This window comes from Enhydra lutris, unplaced genomic scaffold (genome assembly GCF_002288905.1).
Source record: "Enhydra lutris kenyoni isolate GAN:26980312 unplaced genomic scaffold, ASM228890v2 scaffoldscaffold111, whole genome shotgun sequence".
Taxonomy (NCBI): Eukaryota; Metazoa; Chordata; class Mammalia; order Carnivora; family Mustelidae; genus Enhydra; species Enhydra lutris.
In genome coordinates, this window is record NW_019154195.1 from 42,185 (window position 1) to 62,419 (window position 20,235).

Genomic DNA, 20,235 nt, shown 5'->3' on the forward strand with positions numbered 1-20,235 from the left:
ATCAGGTTCCCTCCAGCTAGTTCTTGCCGCCGCCTCAGAAGGGCCTGGCGAGCCTGCCAGCTGGTGGTCCTCACTCCTTGGGGCAAGGGGACAGTGGTGAGCAGCATAAACACCACTTCCGTGTTTCAGTGGGGACACCAGCAGTGTTAGGGGGCGTTCTCGGGCCAGTTACTTGCATGGGGGTGGGGGATTCCTTTCTGGGCAGAGGAAGTAGCAAGTGGAGGCAAGGCCAGCCAAGCGTCCCTAGCGTTTCGGACCTTGCCCCCAGAAAAAGAAGTCAGGGTTAGGGTTGTCCAGAGCTGAAGGCTGACCCTTGGGTTGCAGGCGAGGGTAAACGAGTTTAATTGGGATTTGCTGGGGAGCGCTGGGCAGGAAGGACAGGCTGGTTTCAACACTTATATTGGTGTGGTTGGGAGGGGACAGCTGAGGCACCCCGCTCCCCTCCCCCGCATCTAGAGTTTCTGAACACAGGTCAGGAGGGAGACCAGCTTCCCTTTCTCTGTCTTGTAGAGAAGCTGCGTGGGACAGAGGAAGGGGCTTGGTCTCGGGAAACGGGAAGTTCTTGACATTGAGCAACCTCACTGCTCTCAAGTCCATCTTTTGAGGCCGTGGACTCAGGTCAGCTGAAAGTGCTCAGCTTCAGCGTGATGGCCCTGGGTCCTGGGATGTTGCCAAGCTGCCAGGAAGCCTCCAGAAGGTCCCCAGCTCTTGGAGCTTAGTGCTGGATTCCCACCACACCACAAAGGTTGCCACTTGGTAACGAACCGTCTTGGGGCTTCCTGTGGATCCTTCTAGGAACTGTACAGATCAGCTGGTCCTGGAAATTCTGGAAGCAATCAGCTCCCACAAGGTCTCCCGAGTTCCTGAGTTCCTGGTCCGTGTCCTACCTCCAGGCTGGCTGGGGGCAGCTCCTGCGCCTTCCGGGGTCCCTGCAGGGAGACTTCCAGACCCCTGGAGCAGGCAGTATGAGTCTGCCGGGCTAGTGGATGGCCAGGACAGCGTACACGTTGGTCTCCTCCGGGGGCTCCCCTAATTGGGAGGGAGGAGGTGCACTTGTCTCCTGTCTGAGGGCCAAGTGGTTCAGCTGGGCGTAGGTTACATCTTGAGGGTCTTCAGAAACCGCAGGCTGGAGCTGGGGGAGAGGAAAGGCACGAGGCTGGTGAGGAGAGGATGACACTTCCGCGGGGCTAAGGGCCTTGCTAGACAGTGAGGGGTGGCCTTGAGCCCGCTCTTGCCTCCTTCGGTGTATCTGAGGGGGAGGGGTGTGAGGTGGAAAAGCCTGTGGTGTGGACACGGGGTTGGGCCTGGGATCTGGTGCTGGGGAGGCTGGAGCAGGAATTGAGGTGGCCATCAAGGCAGACCCAGCGCCCGCCGCAGGGGGCTCAGCTTGGTGGCCAGGGTGAAGCGCGTGAACGTGCCGTGGGTTGCTGGGTAAAGAAGGAACGGGAAGCAGAGGGCTGAGTCGCTGTAGGACCAGGGTGTGTGGAGCTGCGGAGGTGTCCTCTCCGGGCCTCCGCAGACCCAGGGCGTGGAGTTGCGCCCCTCTGTGCGGGGCACAGGCTGTTCAGCCCTAACCAGCCACTCTGCCCACTCGCCCCGAGTGTCCCTGCGGCTGGAGATGAGAAGAGGCCCGGGGAGTGGGGTCACGGCAGCACAGAGCGCGATGGGCTTCCAGAAGGGAGAGGCCGGCTGCTGGGTGGAGTGTCCGCTGGGTTTACCACGTGAGCAGGGAGGCAGGGGTGCCCTGGTCCGGAGCACAGGGAGCTCACCTGTCTGTCCTGTCTGTCCTCAGGCTGTGTGTCTCTGACGACAGCATCTGTGGGGACAGAACAAGGCGGCCCCTCTCTAGCCAAGATTCCCCCGAGAGTCACATGGCAGGAGCCCAGAGACAGTGACAGTTACAGAGCCACAGGAGTCGGATGCTGTCTGCCCCCAGCCCACCCCTGCCCGCCCACGTCTCTGGGCCCGCCTCCTCCCTCCCCCAGGGCAGCCCATGCTTCCCCTTACACAAGGTCTCCTCCTGGGCGGCGGCCTCAGGACCTGAACTGGGGAGGAGGCAGTGGTATTAGCGGCAGTGAGGGGGCCGCTGGCTAGCGGGAGTCGGGGGTCTCGGGGTGCTCTTACCTCCTGTGCAGGCCTCTGTCCTCAGACGCTGCCGCTGCTGCAGGGAGGTGGAAATCAGCCTCAGGCCCCCATCCCCGAACCCTCCCAGGGCCTTAAGCTGAGGATCTTTATGATCCCTGCCCGTCCCCCCCCATACAGAGAAAGCCGTGCTAAACAGTAAAAAACAAAGCTTGTATGTGTTTCCAAACATTTCATAAGTTCAAAAAGGCAAAAGGATACAATATTCACACATGCCCACGTGTACCCTCCTTTCTAGAGCTTCTCGCTGGGAGATGCTGCAGTCCTTCTACGCCACTCTGGTTTCCCTCTGGCCGCTGCCCTGAGCCCACCCTTGGTCGGCCCACTGGGCAGCCACCACCCCCTGGGACCTGTCACCCCCTTCCCTTCTCACCTGGCTTCCTGCCTTTGACCCGACGCTGGTGTCGGACCAGGAGGAAGACGAGGAGGCCGAGCAGCAGGACGAAGGCCACCGAGGCCCCGATGAGGACGTACAGGTACCAGTGGGGACCTTGTGCACGAGCCACACCATGAATGAGCCAGTGATGCCATTTACCTGAGCACCTACTGTGTGCCAGGCACCTGCTCCGCTCTGTGCACTCAGCTCTGACCCCGTCAACGATCACCCAGCAGATGACCGCCGCCCCTCCCGCCCACTCCACAGACAGAAAACTGAGGCACAGAGAGGTCGTTCGCATGTCTCAGGTCGCCCAGGGTGGAGGCAGCAGGGCTGAGACTTGAACCAAGGCCGTGGGTTCCCTTGCGGGATTTGGGGTTTTTCCGTGCTGCCCCCTTGCCCTCCAGACAGAACACGGGAGTGACCTGTCCACCAAACCCAACCCAGACCCATCTCCCACTCTGCACAGCCTGACGCTCCCACAGGGGCCGGTGTGGACCTGGAGTGTGTGCGTCTGTGGGGCAGGGGGAGGGCCCTGACTTGGACTGAAATCTCCCAGCGAGCTGCGGAAGATGGCGGGAGGCCTGTTGTGCCGATGGTGAGCCTGGGCCCCGGAGAGGGACATGACTTGTCCAAGAGCAGAACTGGGGTCTGAACCTGGGGGTGTGACTCCCAAGCCTTGTTGTCGACTCCCCAGCCGCTCTCAGGCCGAGCCCCCGACGTGGAGGCGAGCTCAGACATGCTGTGTGCGAGCCTGCTGCCCCCGCCTGCCCCGCACGCGGTGACGAAGCCACCTGCTGGCCCCTTGCATTCGGGTTTGCAATCCGAGGAATTGTCCAGTGAGAAGAACTTTCTCCCACCATAATCTCGAGGCAAGACTGGGCTGAGCTCCTCCCACCCACCACCCCCCTCCAGAGACCCCACTTACCCCTCTGTGGGCTGAGGGCTGCATCCTCAGAGCCGCCTGGGACCAAGACAGGGAGGTGAGGGGCGTGGGCTACGTGCTCCTCACTTCAGGGTGCCCCTCCCCCCACTGGGCTCTCCCCTGCTCCCTCTGCCATGACCACCCCACCTGCCACCTGGCCCAGGCTCAGAGCTCCTGGAGCCCTGTGGTCACCCCAGAGAGAAGCCATGCCAGAGAGGGTCACCTGTGACCCCCTCACTCCCATCCCACCCTGGCACTCCCCTGAGGACACAAAGAGGACAGGATTGGGGCCCCTACCTGAGACCAGGAGCTCCAGGGGGTCACTGGGCTGTGACAACAGGTAGGGGTGGTTGCTGTGTGAGCCGTAGCACCGGTAGGTCCCCTTGAGGTCTGAGGTCACGGGACTCAGGGTGAAGTTGACCTGAGAAGGTATTGCTGTGTCCTGCAGACGAAGGACCTGGGGAGGAGCGAGGGACCCCTCCTTGGACAGGTGGAAGATATCAAACCAAATCTCAGAGCGACACTGCAGGGTCACGTTCTCCCCCCAGGACACTGACGTCCCAGGCTGGGCCGAGAGGGACGGTTTCCCATATATTCCTGGGGGAGAGGAAGGTCATGACATGTAAAGAGCCACCCCCTTCCCACATGCTCTTGACCCTGGGTGGGGGGCCACTATCCTCTCTCCAGGGACTCTGTGTGGGACCCCCTCTCGGCACCTCCCATCTCTCTGAGTGGGTGTCCTTTATCCCCATGGCCCTCACTGTCCCTTTCTCAGTACCTGTCTCTAGACCACATCCCCACCTCAGCCTGTGCTCCTGGCCCTCTGCCTGGACCCCATCACCCAGGGACAACCGTGGTCCCAGGCCCTGAGCAGACAGGACATGGGTCAGGGAGCTCCTCACCTGTGATCAGGACAACCAGAGGGGCACTGGGGGCCGACCAGGTGGAGGAGCTCTTGTGTCCACAGTAGCATCGGTACTGGCCCCCAAGGGTGTCGCTCACAGGGCCCAGGGGGAATTTGGGGCTGGGTTGCCCTTCTAGACTCTGGGGAGCTCTGAGCTCCTCGTCCTTGGTCAGAGCGAATCTGTCAAAGCCGGTCTCTGAGCGACACTGGAGGGTCACACTGTCTCCAGACTGCACCAGGGAGCCCGGCTGGGCCGAGAGGGCGGGCGCCCTGTAGACACCTGGACAGCAGGGGACAGTGGTACTGGGGACGCACTCCCCGCATGGCCCACAGCCTGCAGTGAGGCTCTCATGGGCCCCTCCCACGTTCTCCCACCTGTGGTTCTGGCCCCAGGACAACAGTGTCACCCACCCCTCATCAACCTCAGGGTTCCACTGTGCATATAGCTTAGGTCAGTCATCTGGGTCCAGGAGGTAGATGGGGTAAGGCAGGGCCTCCCTAACCTGTGACCTGAAGGTGCAGAGGGTCACTGGGATGTGACCACGAATCCGGGTATGACTCAGAAGAAACGTAGCATCTGTAGGTCCCCGCATGGGAGGTGTTCACGGGGCCCATGTGGAAGAGCCCCTGCCCCCTCTCACGACGGAACTTCCATTCCAGGTGTTGGGGCGCATCAGCCCCCTGCTCCTTCAGCAGATGGAATGACCCCCGTGGCCACGATGAGCTACAGGAGAGGGACACGTTCCCTCCCAAGGCCACTACAGGGCCTGGGTTGGCTGAGAGGGAGGGTGCGTCGTGCTGTCCTGAGGGAGAAGGAGGGAGCTGGTTACAGGACCATCACCCCACGGACCCCATGGACCCCATGTACTGTCGGCTGTGAACAAGGGGTCCCCGTGAAGCCACAGTCCTTTCCCTTCTGCCTGGAGGAGGGGCCCAGGGGGAGGGGACCATCTCCTGCCCTCACCTGTCATCACCAGGGGCAGGAGTTCACTCAGCTGTGACCAGCTCTTCCTGCTCTGATATGTACATCTGTATCGCCCTACATCGTGTAAGCTCATGGATGTAATGGAGTAACCGGCCTTGTTGCTGGAACCCTGTGAGGTCTCCAAGGGCTCCAAGGGCTCAGAGATCCTGTCTTTATACAGATAGTAGCGGTCAGCCTGCAGAGACGCCTGACACCAGATGGTCACACGGCTCCCCTTGGTGACCATGGAGCTGGGATGAGCCCAGATGGAGGGTTTGGGGAGGGTCCCTGGAAAGGAATCAGATGGGGAGTTGCAAGGGGGCCCTTCTCCTCTCAGTTTCCCACCTGTTATCCCAAGGCCCCTCCCACATGAGTCACTATCAGCCCTGACCCTCTATGCCCCTCAGCTGCTCAGTGGGTGGTTGGTGGAGACAGAAGATCTGGGGAAGACTCACCTGTCTGTGCCTGGTCCCACAGGCCCCAACAGAACCCTGGAAGAGAGTTCCTGTGAGTGCCTCCCACACCCACACGTAGTTGCTCCAGGCCTGGTCTGGGCCTCTGGGTGCTGGGGTCACAGCTGGGGCTGAGCACACGCCTCCCCCAAGAAGTTCTGCCCCTACTGATCATCCCCAGTCCTGAGGTCTCCCAGGGACCCAGACCAGGGGGCAGGAGGGGGGCGACCCCATCCCTCCTCTTTTCCAGAAAGCTCACCGAGGCAGAGAACAGCAGTGAGGGTCGGAGTCCTGGCACTGCCTCCCATGGTCCCCAGCGGTGCAGACAGCTTATAAAGTCCTCAGCGTGAGCTGGACAGACAGATGCATGGGGTGTGGTACAACCCAGGCCCCGTGTTCCTCATCACAGGTCATAGAGGGATGGCCTCACAGGAAGGGGAAGAGCCTCTGCCAGGGCCTCTCTCTGCTCTCCCTGAAGGGTGACCCGAGAGCAGCAGGTCATGGGACCTCTCAGACAGACTGAATCTTGTCTCCCCAGACCCCACTCTCTCTGCTTCCTCCCCAGCAAGCCCAGGTCTAGAGAGCAACACTGATTCCAGGACTCGAGGCTGGGGGAGGTAGGGCAGGGCCTGGGAATCAGCCCCATTTCAGTTCCACTTCTGCCCTGTCTCACACAGAGGCTGGGTGACCTGGGCTGAGACACTTCCCTTTCCTGAGCTTCCGTCAACGCAAGTTTTCGTCCTTCCTCCCACCACGTTGGCAATCAGTCCGTGTGCAGTGAGCAGTGGCCACATCCCGTCATGGTGCCAGGCATGGGGACTCATTGGTGAGGGGACAGACTCGTTCCCTGGACTAGAGGGGCTGTGGCTAGTGACAACAGACAATACAAATATTTAGGTGGGAAACGATTCTATTATAGCCTTGTAAGACTGTTCCAAATTGAAAGAAAAGAGAAAACAGGGAATCGTGAGAATCGTAACATGTAGACGTCACAGAGTCTGGGTCCTTGTTGTGAGCGGTCCTTCTGGGGGATGGAGTGACGGGAGGCGTGAGCTGGGGGTAGCACAGAGATGGGAGTTGGGGGCCGCCCTCCACCAAAACGGTTCGAGCTGCTCTCAGAACTGAGGCTGGGGCCTGTCACAGGATTGGAGCGCGCCCGGGAAGATTTTAACCAGCAGTCAGTCAAACCAGTTTCTGTCTGGAGACGACTAACGCTATAGGATATGCTAACAGTTGGTAGCCTCCCTGCCCCCAGCATTTACCTGCTCCCTGGGCGGTGTGTTGGTCTGTGTTTAGGCCGTGTACGTAGTTTCCTTGCTTAGGCCCTTACACAAACCTGTCTCACAACGCTTGCGCGGTTGAGCGGAGTGAGCCAGGATGGCAGGTTGGAGAGGAGGTGGCCAGGGGCAGCTTGGCTGAGGGGCCGGAGAAGGCAAGTGGACTTGTTAATAGCTCAGTTTGTGGTGTCTGGGGAGGTGTTGGGGGTGAGTTGTGTTTGCTGGGGCTGGTGGTGCTGGTCTGACGGTCACAGCCTGGAGGAAGAGATGGTACAACTTGGACTTTCTGAAGGAGAGTGTAGGAGGGTTTGGAGCCTCCCACGGGATCAGACCAGCCTGGTGATCAGAAGGATCCTCTGGGGAGGAATGAACCGGGGAGAGGAGAGGCCTGGCTGGAGACGCAGGGGGAGGCTGACGCGCTGGCGCAGCCCGGCTCCTTGAGTCTTGGGATGGGCTGGACCATGTTAAGAGGGTCTCGGGCCGGGTGGATCGGGTGAGTGGACATGAGCGCCAGAGCACGAGGAGCACAGGCTATTCTACCGTCTGTCCGGTGCCTGGAGGAGCCGGTGGGGCCACCCCCGGAGGATAACCCAGGGAGAGGCAGGCTTTGGGAGGTGCCCTGAAGACAGATCCTCATTTCTCAGAAGGAAGCATGGCCCTTCCTCCTGCCCTGGGATCATGGGTTTTCTCTGCCCCCGACACTTCCCTTCCCTGACTTCCTTCTTTCTCTAAGTCAGCACCCTCTTTATCATCTTCGCTCCTTCTGAACCTCCAGTGCATTTCTGCCTCCCCGGGTCCAGTCCTCCACTGGGCAGACCTCTCCGTCCCATACTGTGAATTCCTTCCCAGGCACGGGGTAAGAGGCAATTCGGAGATGGAAGTAAGAGCTGAAACATTTACTGTCATTCTTCAGCAGATAATTCCCCTTTCTGAGTCTCCTGTTCCTCATAGTGACGACACAGTGGCCTCTACCCTCAGGACCGCTGGGATCATGGAGGCATGGAGGGGGTCATCTGGGGTGGTTTCATGTGTGGTTTGTAGACATTGAGATGACCGCAGCGCCAGAGTTCATATGGGGCCAGCTGCAGGCCACAGCCAACATCCACGGCAAGCACGCGGAAAGCTTTGTTAGATTCATGGCCGCAGCTGAATTAGAGTAAGTGAAGTGCCAGAAGTGCAGAGTGAATCCCTAGACAAGCAGAGACCAGCGCTGAGTGGGCTTAGTCACGAGTCCCAGGGACGGGCCCAGGATCTGGAGTTTTGCTGTGTATGTGTGCAGACAGGGGGCAAAGCCCCAGAGGAGACACAGGGTTCCCGGTGTGAGCTGCTGCCTGTCTGAACAGGGACTGCAGTGTCCCCTCTCCCGGTACGAGCTAACCCCCAGAATCCAGCTCCTTTCTCCAGGTGTGAGCGAAAGCCCTTCGTGCAATATGGGCAGGCGTCGATGTGTAGAGCTCAGGTCTGAGTCCACTGTGCATCGCCGGTGCCCCGTGCCAGGCACACCTACCAACCGGGAGTCTGAAGCCATTGCAAGCTGGTCGGTTGTTTAGGACTCACAGTGCGGGGAAATGGGGGTGACAGCTTCTGTGGAGGATTAGCTCAGTGGCAAAATAACTGAGTGTGTGTGATAACCATGCCATGAAAAATAGAGTACAGACCCCAGTCACTGTGGGAATTCCCAACAAAGACAAAGGGGATAAATTGAAAATTGGGAAGAGATTTAAAAATAAGCGTGCTTTAAAACCTCAGACAAAAAATAAAAATAAAAATAAATTAAACCTCAGACAGTGGGCACCTGGGTGACTCAGGGGTTTAAGCCTCTGCCTTCAGTTCAGGTCATGATCTCATGGTCCTGGGACTGAGCCCCACATCAGGCTCTTTGCTCAGCAGGGAGCCTGCTTCCCCCTCTCTCTCTGCCTGCCTCTCTGCTACTTGTGATCTCTCTCTCTCTCTTTCTCTCTCTCTCTGTCAAATAAATAAAAATAAAATTAAAAAAAATTTTAAATAAAATAAAACCTCAGACAGAGGAAGACATGACATTCATGATACAGGAAGAGTTTAGTGGAAAAAAGAGTGCTAAAGAAATTTCATAGATAAAAACTCGTTAATTAAATAAAAAGATTCAAAAGATCTATTCCATAGTAGACATTAGACAACTGATCAGAAAATTGGGGAATTAGAAAATGAAACTCAGAAAGTATCCCAGAATGCAGCTGGACATCATAAAAATAGAAGCCAAAAAGATAAAATCTGACACATGGAGGATAGAATAACTAGGTCCCAAGACACATTTGTCCATTTTAATGGAGGAAATGAGAGAATGATCAAGTAGCAGTAGTCAGGTATTGTTGTTAAGGGTTTTTTTAGAAGTGAAACCAGAGAAATGGTCAGCGTGGGCTGTGAAAGCTGAACTGTGACTGGGAGCTACATCCTCGAAAGCAGGTAAAAATGTCAGTTAGTGGGACAACCTGGGTGGCTCAGTTGGCTAAGCATCTGGCTTCAGCTCAGGTCTTGATCACAGGGTCCTGGGATTGAGTCCCATGTCGGGCTCCTTGCTCAGCGGGGAGCCTGCTTCTCCCTCTACTACCCCCTCTGTGTTCTCTCACTCTCTCTCTCTCTGTCAAATAAATAAATAAAATCTTTTTTTTTTAAATGTCATTGAGTACCTAACCAGGTTGATGACCTAGTCAAACAAATAAGAATCCACATTCCCCAGAAGACTTTATCAGAACACAGTGCCTCCTAATGTAATATTCAAAGAAACAGGAAAGTCTCAGTAACACTCAAAGGAAAAAATATTCAATGGACACCAACCCTGAGTTGACCAACAATTTAAAGCCACTTCTTGTTAAAGATTTATTTATTTATTTTGGGGGAGGAGGGCAAAAGGAGAGGGAGAGAGAAGGGATCTCAGGCAGACTCCCTGCTGAGCTCAGAGCCCAATGTGCAGCGCCATTTCATGACCCTGAGACCATGACCTGAGCCAAAATCAAGAGTCAGATGCTTAACTGACGGGGCCACCGAGGTGCCCCCAAAGCCATTTTTATAATCAAGCTTCATGAAATGAGGACAAACACTCTTGAAATAAATAGAAAAAAAATAGACTTCTCTCAGCAAAGAAATTATAATGGGGGGGAGGGAATTGGAGAACTGAAAAATTGAGTAACTGAAATTTAAAAATCCCTTGTGTCTAATGACAGAATGAAGATGACAGAGGCAGGAGTCGGTGAACTTGAAAACAGAACAAGGGAAATTACAATCTGAGCAGGAGAGAAAAAAAGACTTTAAAAAATGAACACAGGTGGAGGGATTTGTGGAACAATTTGCATAACTGATCTGCCGGCAAAAGGAGAATGCTATCACTGAAGGGAAAAAGTTCCAAGAAATTAATAACTGTCCGTTTTACAGATTTGTTGAAAATCGTACATTTCCGTCCAAAATGCTCAGCAAATGAAAAATAGGATAAGCTTTAAAAACCATGCCCACATACATCAAAATTGAACTGGTCAAAACCAAAAAAGAAAAAAAGAGAAAAAGCCACGTTACATAAGAGGGAAAACAATTTGAATAACTACAGATTTCACATCAGAAATCATCCTGGTTAGGGGAGCCTAGGTGGCTAAGTTGGTTAAGAGTCTGCCTTCAGGGGCATCTGGGTGGTTCAGTGGGTTAAACCTCTGCCTTTGGCTCAGGTCATGATCTCAAGGTCCTGGGATTGAGTCCCACATTGGGCTCTCAGCTTGGCAGGGAGCCTGCTTCTCTCTCTCTGTCTGCTTCTCTGCCTACTTGTGATCTCTCTCTGTGTGTGTCAAATAAATACATAAAATCTTAAAAAAAAAAAAAAGGATTTGCCTTCAGTTTAGGTCATGGGTCCTGGGATCGAGCCCCAAATCAGGCTCCCTGCTCAGCACGGAGCCCACTTCTCCCTTTCCTTCTACCTGCTGATCCCCTTGCTTGTGCGCTCTCTCTCTGTCAAATAAATTTTTTTTAATCTATTAAAAAAAAAAAAAAGAAATCATGCTGGTCAGAAGTTTTTTAAGTTATGGAGAGCCAACCCAGAATTCTTCCGGATATATTGTTCAGGAATGGAAACAAAATAAAGTCATTCTTAGAGGAAGGAACACATGGAGAATTTGTTGCCAGCAGCTGTGCTCTACAAGAAATGATAAGGTATGTCTTAAGACAGAAAGGAATTCTAGAGGGAAACTGGGAAGAACAAAAAGGTAATTATCTAAGTAAATGTAATAACATACTTCTGTTACATTCATTATAATATGTATGGCTATTGAAAGCAAAACCAATAAGGTCTGGTGGGGTTTGAATATATGTAGATATAATACATAGGACACCTGCAACATAAGTTGTAAGGCTATTGTTTTTTCTGAAAAATGTGAAATATTAACTCTATGTAGACTCTGAAATTAGGTAGGTACAATATCTACAGTAGCCATTTTAAGAACAACACACAAAGAGTTATAGTTAAAACACCAGTAGAAAGGGGAGTCTGGAACGTTCAGTCGGCTAAGCATCCAGCTCTTGATGTCGGCTCAGGTCATGATCTCAGGGTCATAAGGTCAAGCCCTGTGTCGGACTCTCCACTGGGCATGGAGCCTGCCTGAGATGCTCTCTTCCTCTCCCCTGCCCCTCCCTCCTCTCAAAAAAAAAAAAAAAGACACCAATAAATTAATATGGAATACTTAAAAATATTCCAAAAAGCAAAAAGAAGGCAGAAGAGGGAAGACGGAGAAACAAACAGTAAGAGGAGGACAAACAGTAAGAGGAGACAAACAGAAAGCAAACAATAAGATGGAAAACCTAAAATCAACCTGATCGGTAATTACATTAAATGTAAATGCGGAAAGCACAATTAAATGACAGAGACTGTAGGACTGGATTAACACCACCAAGACCCAGGCATGTACAGTTGGTAAACAATGTGCACGAGGTAAAGGTTAAAGAATATGTTTGCAAACATCAATCAAAAGAAAGCTTAAGCGGCTGTGTTACTTTCCTGTGGCTGCCGTAACAAATTACCATGAACTTGGTGACTTTCAACAACAAAGATTTATTGCCTTACAGTTCTGGAGGTCACAAGTACAGAATCACCGGACTAATGCCGAGGTGTCAGCGGGGATGCTTGCTTTGGTAGCTCTGCAGTGAGAATCTGTGCGCTTGCCTTTTCAACTTCCAGAGGCTGCCTGCAGCGTATGGTTCCCAACCCCTTCCTTCAACCACTGCAGCCCCTTGATTCTGTTCTCACCTCCCCTACCATTACTCTGCCCCTATGGTCTCCCTCTAAGAAGCCTGTGAATACATTGGGCTCATCCAGATAACCAGTGTAACGTTCCCATCTCATGCTACTTAATTTAGTCACATTTACAAAGTCCCCTTGGCCTGCAAGGTAACATGCTCACAGGTTTCGGGAATTAGGGCATGGACACCTTTGGGAATTGGGAGCAATCAGCAGCTTTCTATTTACCACAGTGGCCATACTGTCCAAGATAGTATGGTAAAAGATACCAGATCAAGTAGGCTTTTGAATAAGAAAATTATCAGAGATTTTTTTAAAAAGTCAATTCACCAAGAAGGCAGTAATTCTAAATGTGAATGCACAAATCCACATACCTTCAAAGAACATAAAGCAAAAACTGTCAGAAATGGAAGGACAAGTAGGTAAATCAACAGTTACGGTCACGGACTTTGACACTCCTCTCTTGGTTATTGATAGAGCAAATAGATAGCACATCAGCAAGGATATAGGAAACCTTAACTACACTGCCCACCAACTCGACCTAATTGACACGCTGAGAGCAGCACCCCACCGACAGCAAAAAAACACAGTCTTGTCAAGTGCACGTGGAGTGTTGGCCAACATAGTTCATATCCTCGGTTACAAAACAAAGCTTAACATTCAAAAAAATTAATATCTTACGTTGCTTCTTTTCACACCCTAATTGAATTTAAGTTAAAATCTATTACTAGAAAGATAATCTGGAACATCTTCAGCTATTTGGAAATTAAACAACACACTTCTAAATAATTCGTGGGGCAAAGAGGAGCTCAAGGAAAATTGGAAAATATTTTGAACTGAATGAAAATGAAAACCACATTCTAACCTTTGAGATGCAGCTAACATGTGTTTAGGGGGAAAGTTGGAGCAGCATATTCATATTAAAACATATAACTCATATTTTTAAAAAAATAGTTTCTAGTCACCTAAACTTCCATCTTAAGACACCAGAAAAAGAGCAACTCACCCCAAAGTGAGCATGATAAAGGGCAGAAATAAATAAAAGCAAAAACAGAAAAAAAAAACAAAAATCAATGAAACTCACTGCTGATTCTTCAATAAGACAAAAAGAAAATTGCCCAGGCCTAGCCAGGCTAATCATAGGAAAAAGGAAGACACAACTTGCCAACATCTGGAATGAATGACGGAATGTCACTACAAACCACATCGATATTAACAGGACTGAAGAGAACACTACAAACTCTGTGCCCCAGAATTTGGCAAGTTGAATGATCCAACTCATTTTATTTTAGTATAGTTGACTCACAATATTACATTAATTTTAGGTTGGTAACTTAGTGATTTAGCAAGTTTATACATATGCTATGTTCACCATAAGTGTAGCTACCACCTGTCCCGTCACATCACTGTTACAGTATCATTGACCATATGCCTTATGCTATCCCTTTTATTCCTGTGCCTTACTCATTCCGTAACTGGAATCCAGTATCTCCCGTTCCCCTTCCCCCATTTTGCCCATCCCTGCCCCCTCTGGCAACCATCAATTTATTCTCTGTATTTATATGTCTGATTCCGCTTTTTGTTTGTTTGTTTTTTAATTCTGGTTATAAGTGGAATCATATGGTATTTGTCTTCTCAATCTGACTTATTTCACTTAGCATAATAGCATTTAGGTCCATCCTTGAATGGATGGACCATGGTATTCCGAAAGACACAAACTACCAAGACTCATTCAAGAAGAAATAACCTTAATATTCTTTAAAATATTAAATTGCATTTGTAGTTAAAACACCTTTCCAACAAAGAAAACTCCTAGCCCCAATGTCCTCACCGGCACATACCACTGAACATTTAGTGAAAAAATACAATTCTACACAATCTCTTTCAGAAAGTGGAAGAGTAAGGAAAACTTTGCAAAAATTTTATGAGCAAGCATTACTCCAAATTCAAATCAGACAAAGACAGTACTGGGAAAGAAAGCTGCAGACCAATATCCTTCAAAACCAAATGCAAAAATCCTCACCAAGATATTGGTAAACAAAAGCCGACAATACATCCAAGTGTGAATTACCCTAAGATGACAAGTTGGGCATCTGATGATAAAGGTTGCCCACCATTTTAAGACTAACAGAGCAAAAACGCATCACAATATAAGTGAATGCACAAAGTCTGATAAATAAAATGCTCAGCTGTGTGGGAAGAGAAGGGAACTTCCTTAATCAGATAAAGAGCATCTATGAAAAACCTTTAATATCATACTGAACACTTCCGTGATACAAGTCAATGATGCTGTCACAACTTCTATTCAGAACTGGCTAACAGTAAGACAAATGAAAGGAATACAAGGCACACAGATCGAAGAGGAAGAAATACCAACTGAATTTTACTTTGTAAATTAACGAGGAACAATTGGAAAGCAAAATTAAAATACTATTTTAATAGCTCCAAAAACTATACACAAGTAGAGCTAAGTGTAAGTATAGATGTATAAGATCTGAAGACTAAAAACTATAATACTTAGCTAAGAGAAATTAAAGAACTAAACAAGATACCGCATTCATTGCTTGAAAGACTCAACATTGGAAATGGCTGGCTGGCTCAGTCGGTGGAGCGTGCGACTCTTGATCTCAGGGTTGCGAGTTCAAGCCCTATGCTGGGCACGGAGCCTACTTAAAATACAAATAAATAAACAAACATTTAAAAAGACTCAACATTGGGGGCACCTGGGTGGCTCAGTGGTTAAGCCTCTGCCTTCAGCTCACGTTATGATCTCAGGGTCCTGGGATTGAGTCCCACATCGGGCTCTCTGCCCTGCAGGGAGCCTGCTTCCTCCTCTCTCTCTCTTTCTGCTTGCCTCTCTGCCCACTTGTGATCTCTCTCTGTCAAATAAATAAAATCTTTAAAAAGAAAAGAAAAAAAAGACTCAACATTGTCATTAAGAAGAATGAAATCTTACCATTTGCAGCAAGATGGAGCTAGAGCATAATGCTAACCGAAATGAGTCAGTCAAAGAAAGACAAGCACCATATGACTTCACTCATATGTGGAATGTAAGAAACAAAACAAAGGAGCAAAGGAATAAAAAGAGGGAGACAAACCAAGAAACAGACTCTTAACTATTGAGAACTGATGGTTACCAGAGGGGAGGTGGATAGCAGGGCGGCTTAAACAGGTGGTGGGGATTAAGGACTGCGCTTGTGATGACCCTTGGTTGATGTATGAAGGTGTTGAATCACTATATTGTACACCTGAAACTAATATTACACTGTATGCTAACTGGAATCAAAATTAAAACTTTAAAAAAGAAAAAGATATTCAATATTGTCAAGAAATCAAGTCTCTCTAAACTGGTAAGCAAGGCAAATCAAAATCCCAACTAGCTGGGGCGCCTGACTAACTCAATCAGAAGAGTGTGTGAGCCTTGATCTCAGTATCATGAATTTCAGCCCCACGCTGGGTGTAGAGATTACTTAAATAAATAAATAAATAAATAAAATTTTAAAAAGCCCAACTAGCTGTTTTAGCAGTCGAAAAGTTGACACTAATGCGTATGTGGAAATACAAAAAGAACAATAATAGCACAACAGTTCTGAAAAGGAATAAACCTGGACATCTTCTTACTCCAAGACTTTCTATGGAAGGAACAAATCTCATGGACGGTGTAGTATTTGCATAGGGATAGGTAGGTGGAAAAAATGCCAGAGGTAAACCCACACATACATGATTGATTGACTTTTAATGGGACAGAAGTACTTGCTTGAGGAAAAGATAATCTTGCTGGAACAACTAGAAATCTATTTGGGAAAAAAAATGAACCTTGACCTTTACCTCACACCATCACCATACACAGTAATTCACACGAAATGGATCATAGACCTAATAGCAAAAGTCAAAACCATAAGGCATCTTCAAAAAAACACTTTTAAAGATCTTCACAACTGTGGATTAGACAAAGATTTCCTAGCAAGGTACAAAAAGCACAACAACAGAAAGGTTCATTGGACTTTAAAAAGTTAAAAATGTTTCTCTTCAAAAGATAGCATTAGGTAATGGAAAAAAACAAGCCAAGACTAAGAGAAGTGTGTGTGTGTGTGTGTGTGTGTGTGTGTGTGTGTGTCTGATAAAGGATTATTTGTGGAATAAATAAGGACTTTTGCAAATAATACTAAAACCCTTCCAGACGAGCAAAACAATTTGAAGAGACAGTTCTCAAAGAAAATATATAAATAACAATGAACAAGTAAAGAAACACTGAGGACTCAGTGCTGGTCTCCACTGCTGAAGTGGTAGACATTGAGAAGAGCCTGTAGTTGGGTCACTCTTGAAATTCAGTCTACGTTACGAGACCCCCGACCACCCTCCATGTCTGCCACTTCCTCTGTAGGCCACTGCATAAACACCGGGACAGGGAAGAACAGAGGCCGGCTAACACCTACCCAGTGAGCCACCCAGTCCCCTGGGTCATTAAGGACTAAGTCTAGAGGGAATTCTCTTAGGAACATTTCTCTCTTTTTTTTTTTTTAAGGTTTTTATTTATTTATTTGAGAGAGAGACAGAAAATGAGCAGGGGGAGTGGCAGAGGGAGAGGAAGAAGCAGACTCAATCCCAGGGCCCCGGGATCATGACCTGAGCAAAAGGCAGATGCCTATCCGACTGAGCCACCCAGGAGCCCATCTTGGGGACATGTCTATCTGATTCAGAGATCCCAGTGCTTTGCACCCACTCCTATCATTTATGCATACACATGCCTCCATTCTGGACAACCCTGTCTCCTCCCACTTAATGCTGCTCCTTCCAGTCCCCTGATCATTTAGGCAAGGCAGTAGCTACTATCCGGGAGTCTGTGTACATCTTCACACCTAGTCAGATCTCTGTCCACAAAACATGTATTATCCTGTTCATTACCAAAATATGTGCTCACTGGTAATTTTCAGAGTTCCACTGGTGTGGTGGTGGGGCAACACTACTCCAGAATATCACCCTGCCCAGACAGGACCCAGGCCGCAAAGCTGTTGATGACCACCGAAGAGAGGTGTCGTTGTGACGGGGTAGGCATGTAGGTGTGTGCACGTAACTCCGTCTTTGTCGTCTGAACCTGCTCGGGGGCCCAGCCCCACCACCTACTCAGCAGTGGGCTGCAAACAGGACTGAGTGGACAGGACCACACCCAGCTCATCGTGGATGGTTCCAGTTGCACACATGCTCATGTCTCTTACCACTAGATTTCTACTGGGACCAGTGGCACGGAGGCAGCTTTTTAAATGATACCTAGCTCACTTGCTCAGGCGATGTGATGATGTGAGCCCAAAGCCCACTGAGGCTCAGCAGAGGGGTCACACGCGTCCCAGCACACACACCTATCCCGAGCAGCCTGATATGGTAGGTCATGGCCATGGCCATAGTGTTCTGATGGATAGAAAAGTTATGCCTGGGGTGCCTGGGTGGCTCTGTCAGCTGAGCAGCTAAATCTTGATTTCGGCTCAGGTCATGATCTCAGGGTCGTGAGATCAAGTGCCAGCCAGGCTCTGTGCTTAGTGTGGAGTCTGTTTAAGACTCTCTCGCCCTCCCTCCCCAAAATTCCCCCTCACTCTCTCTCTCAGAAAAAAAAAAAAGTTACACTTACATAATATTGTAGTCTATTAAGCGTGCAATACCATTATGTCTAAAAAGACAATGTACACACCACAGTTGGGGAAATACCTTATTGCTAACAATGCTAATCATCACCTGAGCTGTCAGCGAGTCGTAATCTTCCTGTTTTCAGAGGGTCTTGCCTCTGTGCTGGTGGCTGCTGCCTGGACAGGGTGGCGGGTGCTGAAGATGGAGTGGCTGGGGAGACTCTGAAAATAAGACAACAGTGAAGTTTGCCCCATCGATCGACTCTTCCTTTCCAAACTTCTCAGTGGCAGGTGCTGCTGTATGCCAGCATTTAACCGCAGTAGAACTGCTTTCTGTAGCTGCTTTCAAAATCGGAGTCGATGCTCTAAAACCCTGCCACTGTTTACCAAGTCTGTGAGATAGTCCAGATCCTCGGTTGTCACTTCAACGACGTGCACAGCATCTTCTCCAGGAGTAGCTTCCGACTCAGGGAAGCCCTCTCCTTGCTGCTCCTTCAGAAGCGGCTCCTCGTCCGTTCGAGTTTGACCGTGAGCTTGCCGCGGTGCAGTCCCTTCTTCTGGCTCCACGGCGACTTCCGGTTCTCTTGCTCTCCCCAACACTCCGGTAGTGACTTCCTCCCCGAAGCCTTGAGCCCTTCAGAGTCACCCATGAGGGTTGGAATCCACTTCTTCCAAACGCCTGTTAAGGCTGGTATTTGGAGCTCTTCCCGTGAATGACAAATGTTCTTTTATTTTTTTAAAGTAGCCTCCACAGGCGTAGAGCCCAGTGCAGAGCTTGAACTCACTACCCTGAGATCAAGACCTGAGCTGAGGCCAAGAGTCGGATGCTTAACCGGCTGAGCCACCCGGGCGCCCCAAATCCCAAGTGCCCTTAATGGCGTCTAGAATGCTGAGTCTTCTCCAGAAGGTTTTCAGTCGACTTTGCCCCGCTGCATCAGAGCCGTCACTAAGGCAGCTGCGGCCTTGCCAATGGTGTTTGCTCATGCTAAGACCTGGACGTTGAAAGGACGCCTTGATCCAGGGGCTGCAGGACGGGTGTTGTGTTCGCAGGTGTGAACACAACATTAATCTCGTCGAACATCCCCATCGCAGCCCCTGGGTCACCAGGTGCATTGTCACCAGGGACAAGGATGGTTGTTTTCCCTCTGAGCAGTAGGTCTCAAGACTGGGCTGAAGATATTCAGTAACCGTGTTGTAAAGACACGGCCGCCATCCAGGCTTTGCCGCTGCGCGACGGAGCCCAGGCAGAGGAGATGCAGCATCATCCCCAAGGGCCCTAGGAGTCTCAGAGTGTCCCTGAGCGTGGGCTCCAGCTCGAAGCCCCAGCTGCCTTAGGCCCTGGCAGGACTCAGCCTGTCCTCTGCGGCTCTGAGGCCGGCGCTGACTTCTCTCCAGTGATGAGAGTCCTACACGGCGTCCTCCGCCGGCGGGAGGCTGTTCCGTGCACACCGGAGACCCGTGGTTAGCGCAGCCGCCGTGGCGGATCACGTCAGCTGGCTCCGGGTAACTCGTGGCGGCTCCTCGGTCAGCACCGGCTGCTTCACGTAGCGCTGTCCTGGGGACGGCTTCTTTCCTCCCACCTGCCGAACCACCTCTGCGGGCTTCAGACGGGTGTGCAGGCTCCACGCCTCCCTGGGCCTTCACAGAATTGAAGGGAGTCAGGGCCTTGCTCGGGCTGAGCTCTTGCAATAGCGTTCGCGACCTTTCCCTCTGTGCTTACGGCGGGGCCGTTTGCCGCAACAGACCTGGCTCTGGGCCCGAGTTGGCCTTCGACCCGCCTCCCTCCCTAAGCTTAGTCAGGTCTCGCGCTGGATTTAGAGGGAGAGACGTGCAGCTCTTCCTTTCACAGGACCCTGGCAGGCCACGGTGGGAGTATTAACCGGCCTCATCTCAGTACTGCCGGGTCTCAGGGAACAGGGAGGCCCGGGGAGAGGGCATGAGACGGGGAACGGTAGGCTGATGGGGCGGCGAGAACACACATTCATTGTCTTATGTGGGTGTGGTTTGTGGTGCCCCAAAACGATGATAGTGACATCCAAGCTCACTGATCACAGGTCACCATCACACACACACACACACAATGATGATGATAAAGCTTGAAATATTGGGATAATTACCCAGATGTGACCCAGAGACACGAAGTGAGCAAAAGCTGTTGGGAAAATGGCACCAGTATATTCACTGGAGTCAGGGTTGCAGAAACCTTCAACCTGTAAAGCACGCAGTTATCTGGGGAGCGCCCTGAAGAGAGTTGAGCCCGTATTCCCTCCAGCCCCTTCCTGTCTAGAGAAACGCCATTCACGCCAACAGCTTCACTGATCAGTGT

The 20,235-nt window shown here is 50.7% G+C and overlaps 1 protein-coding gene across 3 annotated transcripts; it reads right to left on the minus strand.

Annotated features, from left to right (window-relative positions):
- Positions 1-240: 240 nt before the first annotated feature.
- LOC111139555 (leukocyte immunoglobulin-like receptor subfamily B member 3) lies at positions 241-18,348 on the minus strand. 3 transcript variants are annotated; one of them, XM_022491865.1, is made up of 14 exons: positions 18,297-18,348; positions 18,019-18,131; positions 6,023-6,235; positions 5,767-5,802; positions 5,312-5,599; positions 4,851-5,150; positions 4,346-4,627; positions 3,741-4,040; positions 3,447-3,482; positions 2,516-2,632; positions 2,125-2,161; positions 2,008-2,045; positions 1,770-1,816; positions 241-1,132 (listed from the first exon to the last, which is right to left on the minus strand). In XM_022491865.1, the coding sequence occupies exons 3-14, from the start codon at positions 6,069-6,071 to the stop codon at positions 980-982; spliced, it is 1,683 nt and encodes a 560-aa protein (XP_022347573.1). In that variant the 5' UTR covers positions 6,072-6,235; positions 18,019-18,131; positions 18,297-18,348; the 3' UTR covers positions 241-979. The 3 variants fall into 3 exon arrangements, with proteins under 3 accessions (XP_022347573.1, XP_022347575.1, XP_022347574.1); XM_022491867.1 differs by lacking the exon at positions 2,516-2,632; XM_022491866.1 differs by having other exon boundaries at positions 18,019-18,307.
- Between the last annotated feature and the right edge of the window lie 1,887 nt (positions 18,349-20,235).

Bases quoted from the DNA above. Each gene is read 5' to 3' on its own strand.
- LOC111139555 (XM_022491865.1), bottom strand. From the start codon at position 6,071: ATGGGAGGCAGTGCCAGGACTCCGACCCTCACTGCTGTTCTCTGCCTC. The intron at 5,803-6,022 runs GTGAGCTTTCTG...ACTCTCTTCCAG, and splicing joins CACTGCTGTTCTCTGCCTCG to GGTTCTGTTGGGGCCTGTGG. The intron at 4,041-4,345 runs GTGAGGAGCTCC...CCTCTCCCCCAG, and splicing joins TCTGGTTGTCCTGATCACAG to GAATATATGGGAAACCGTCC.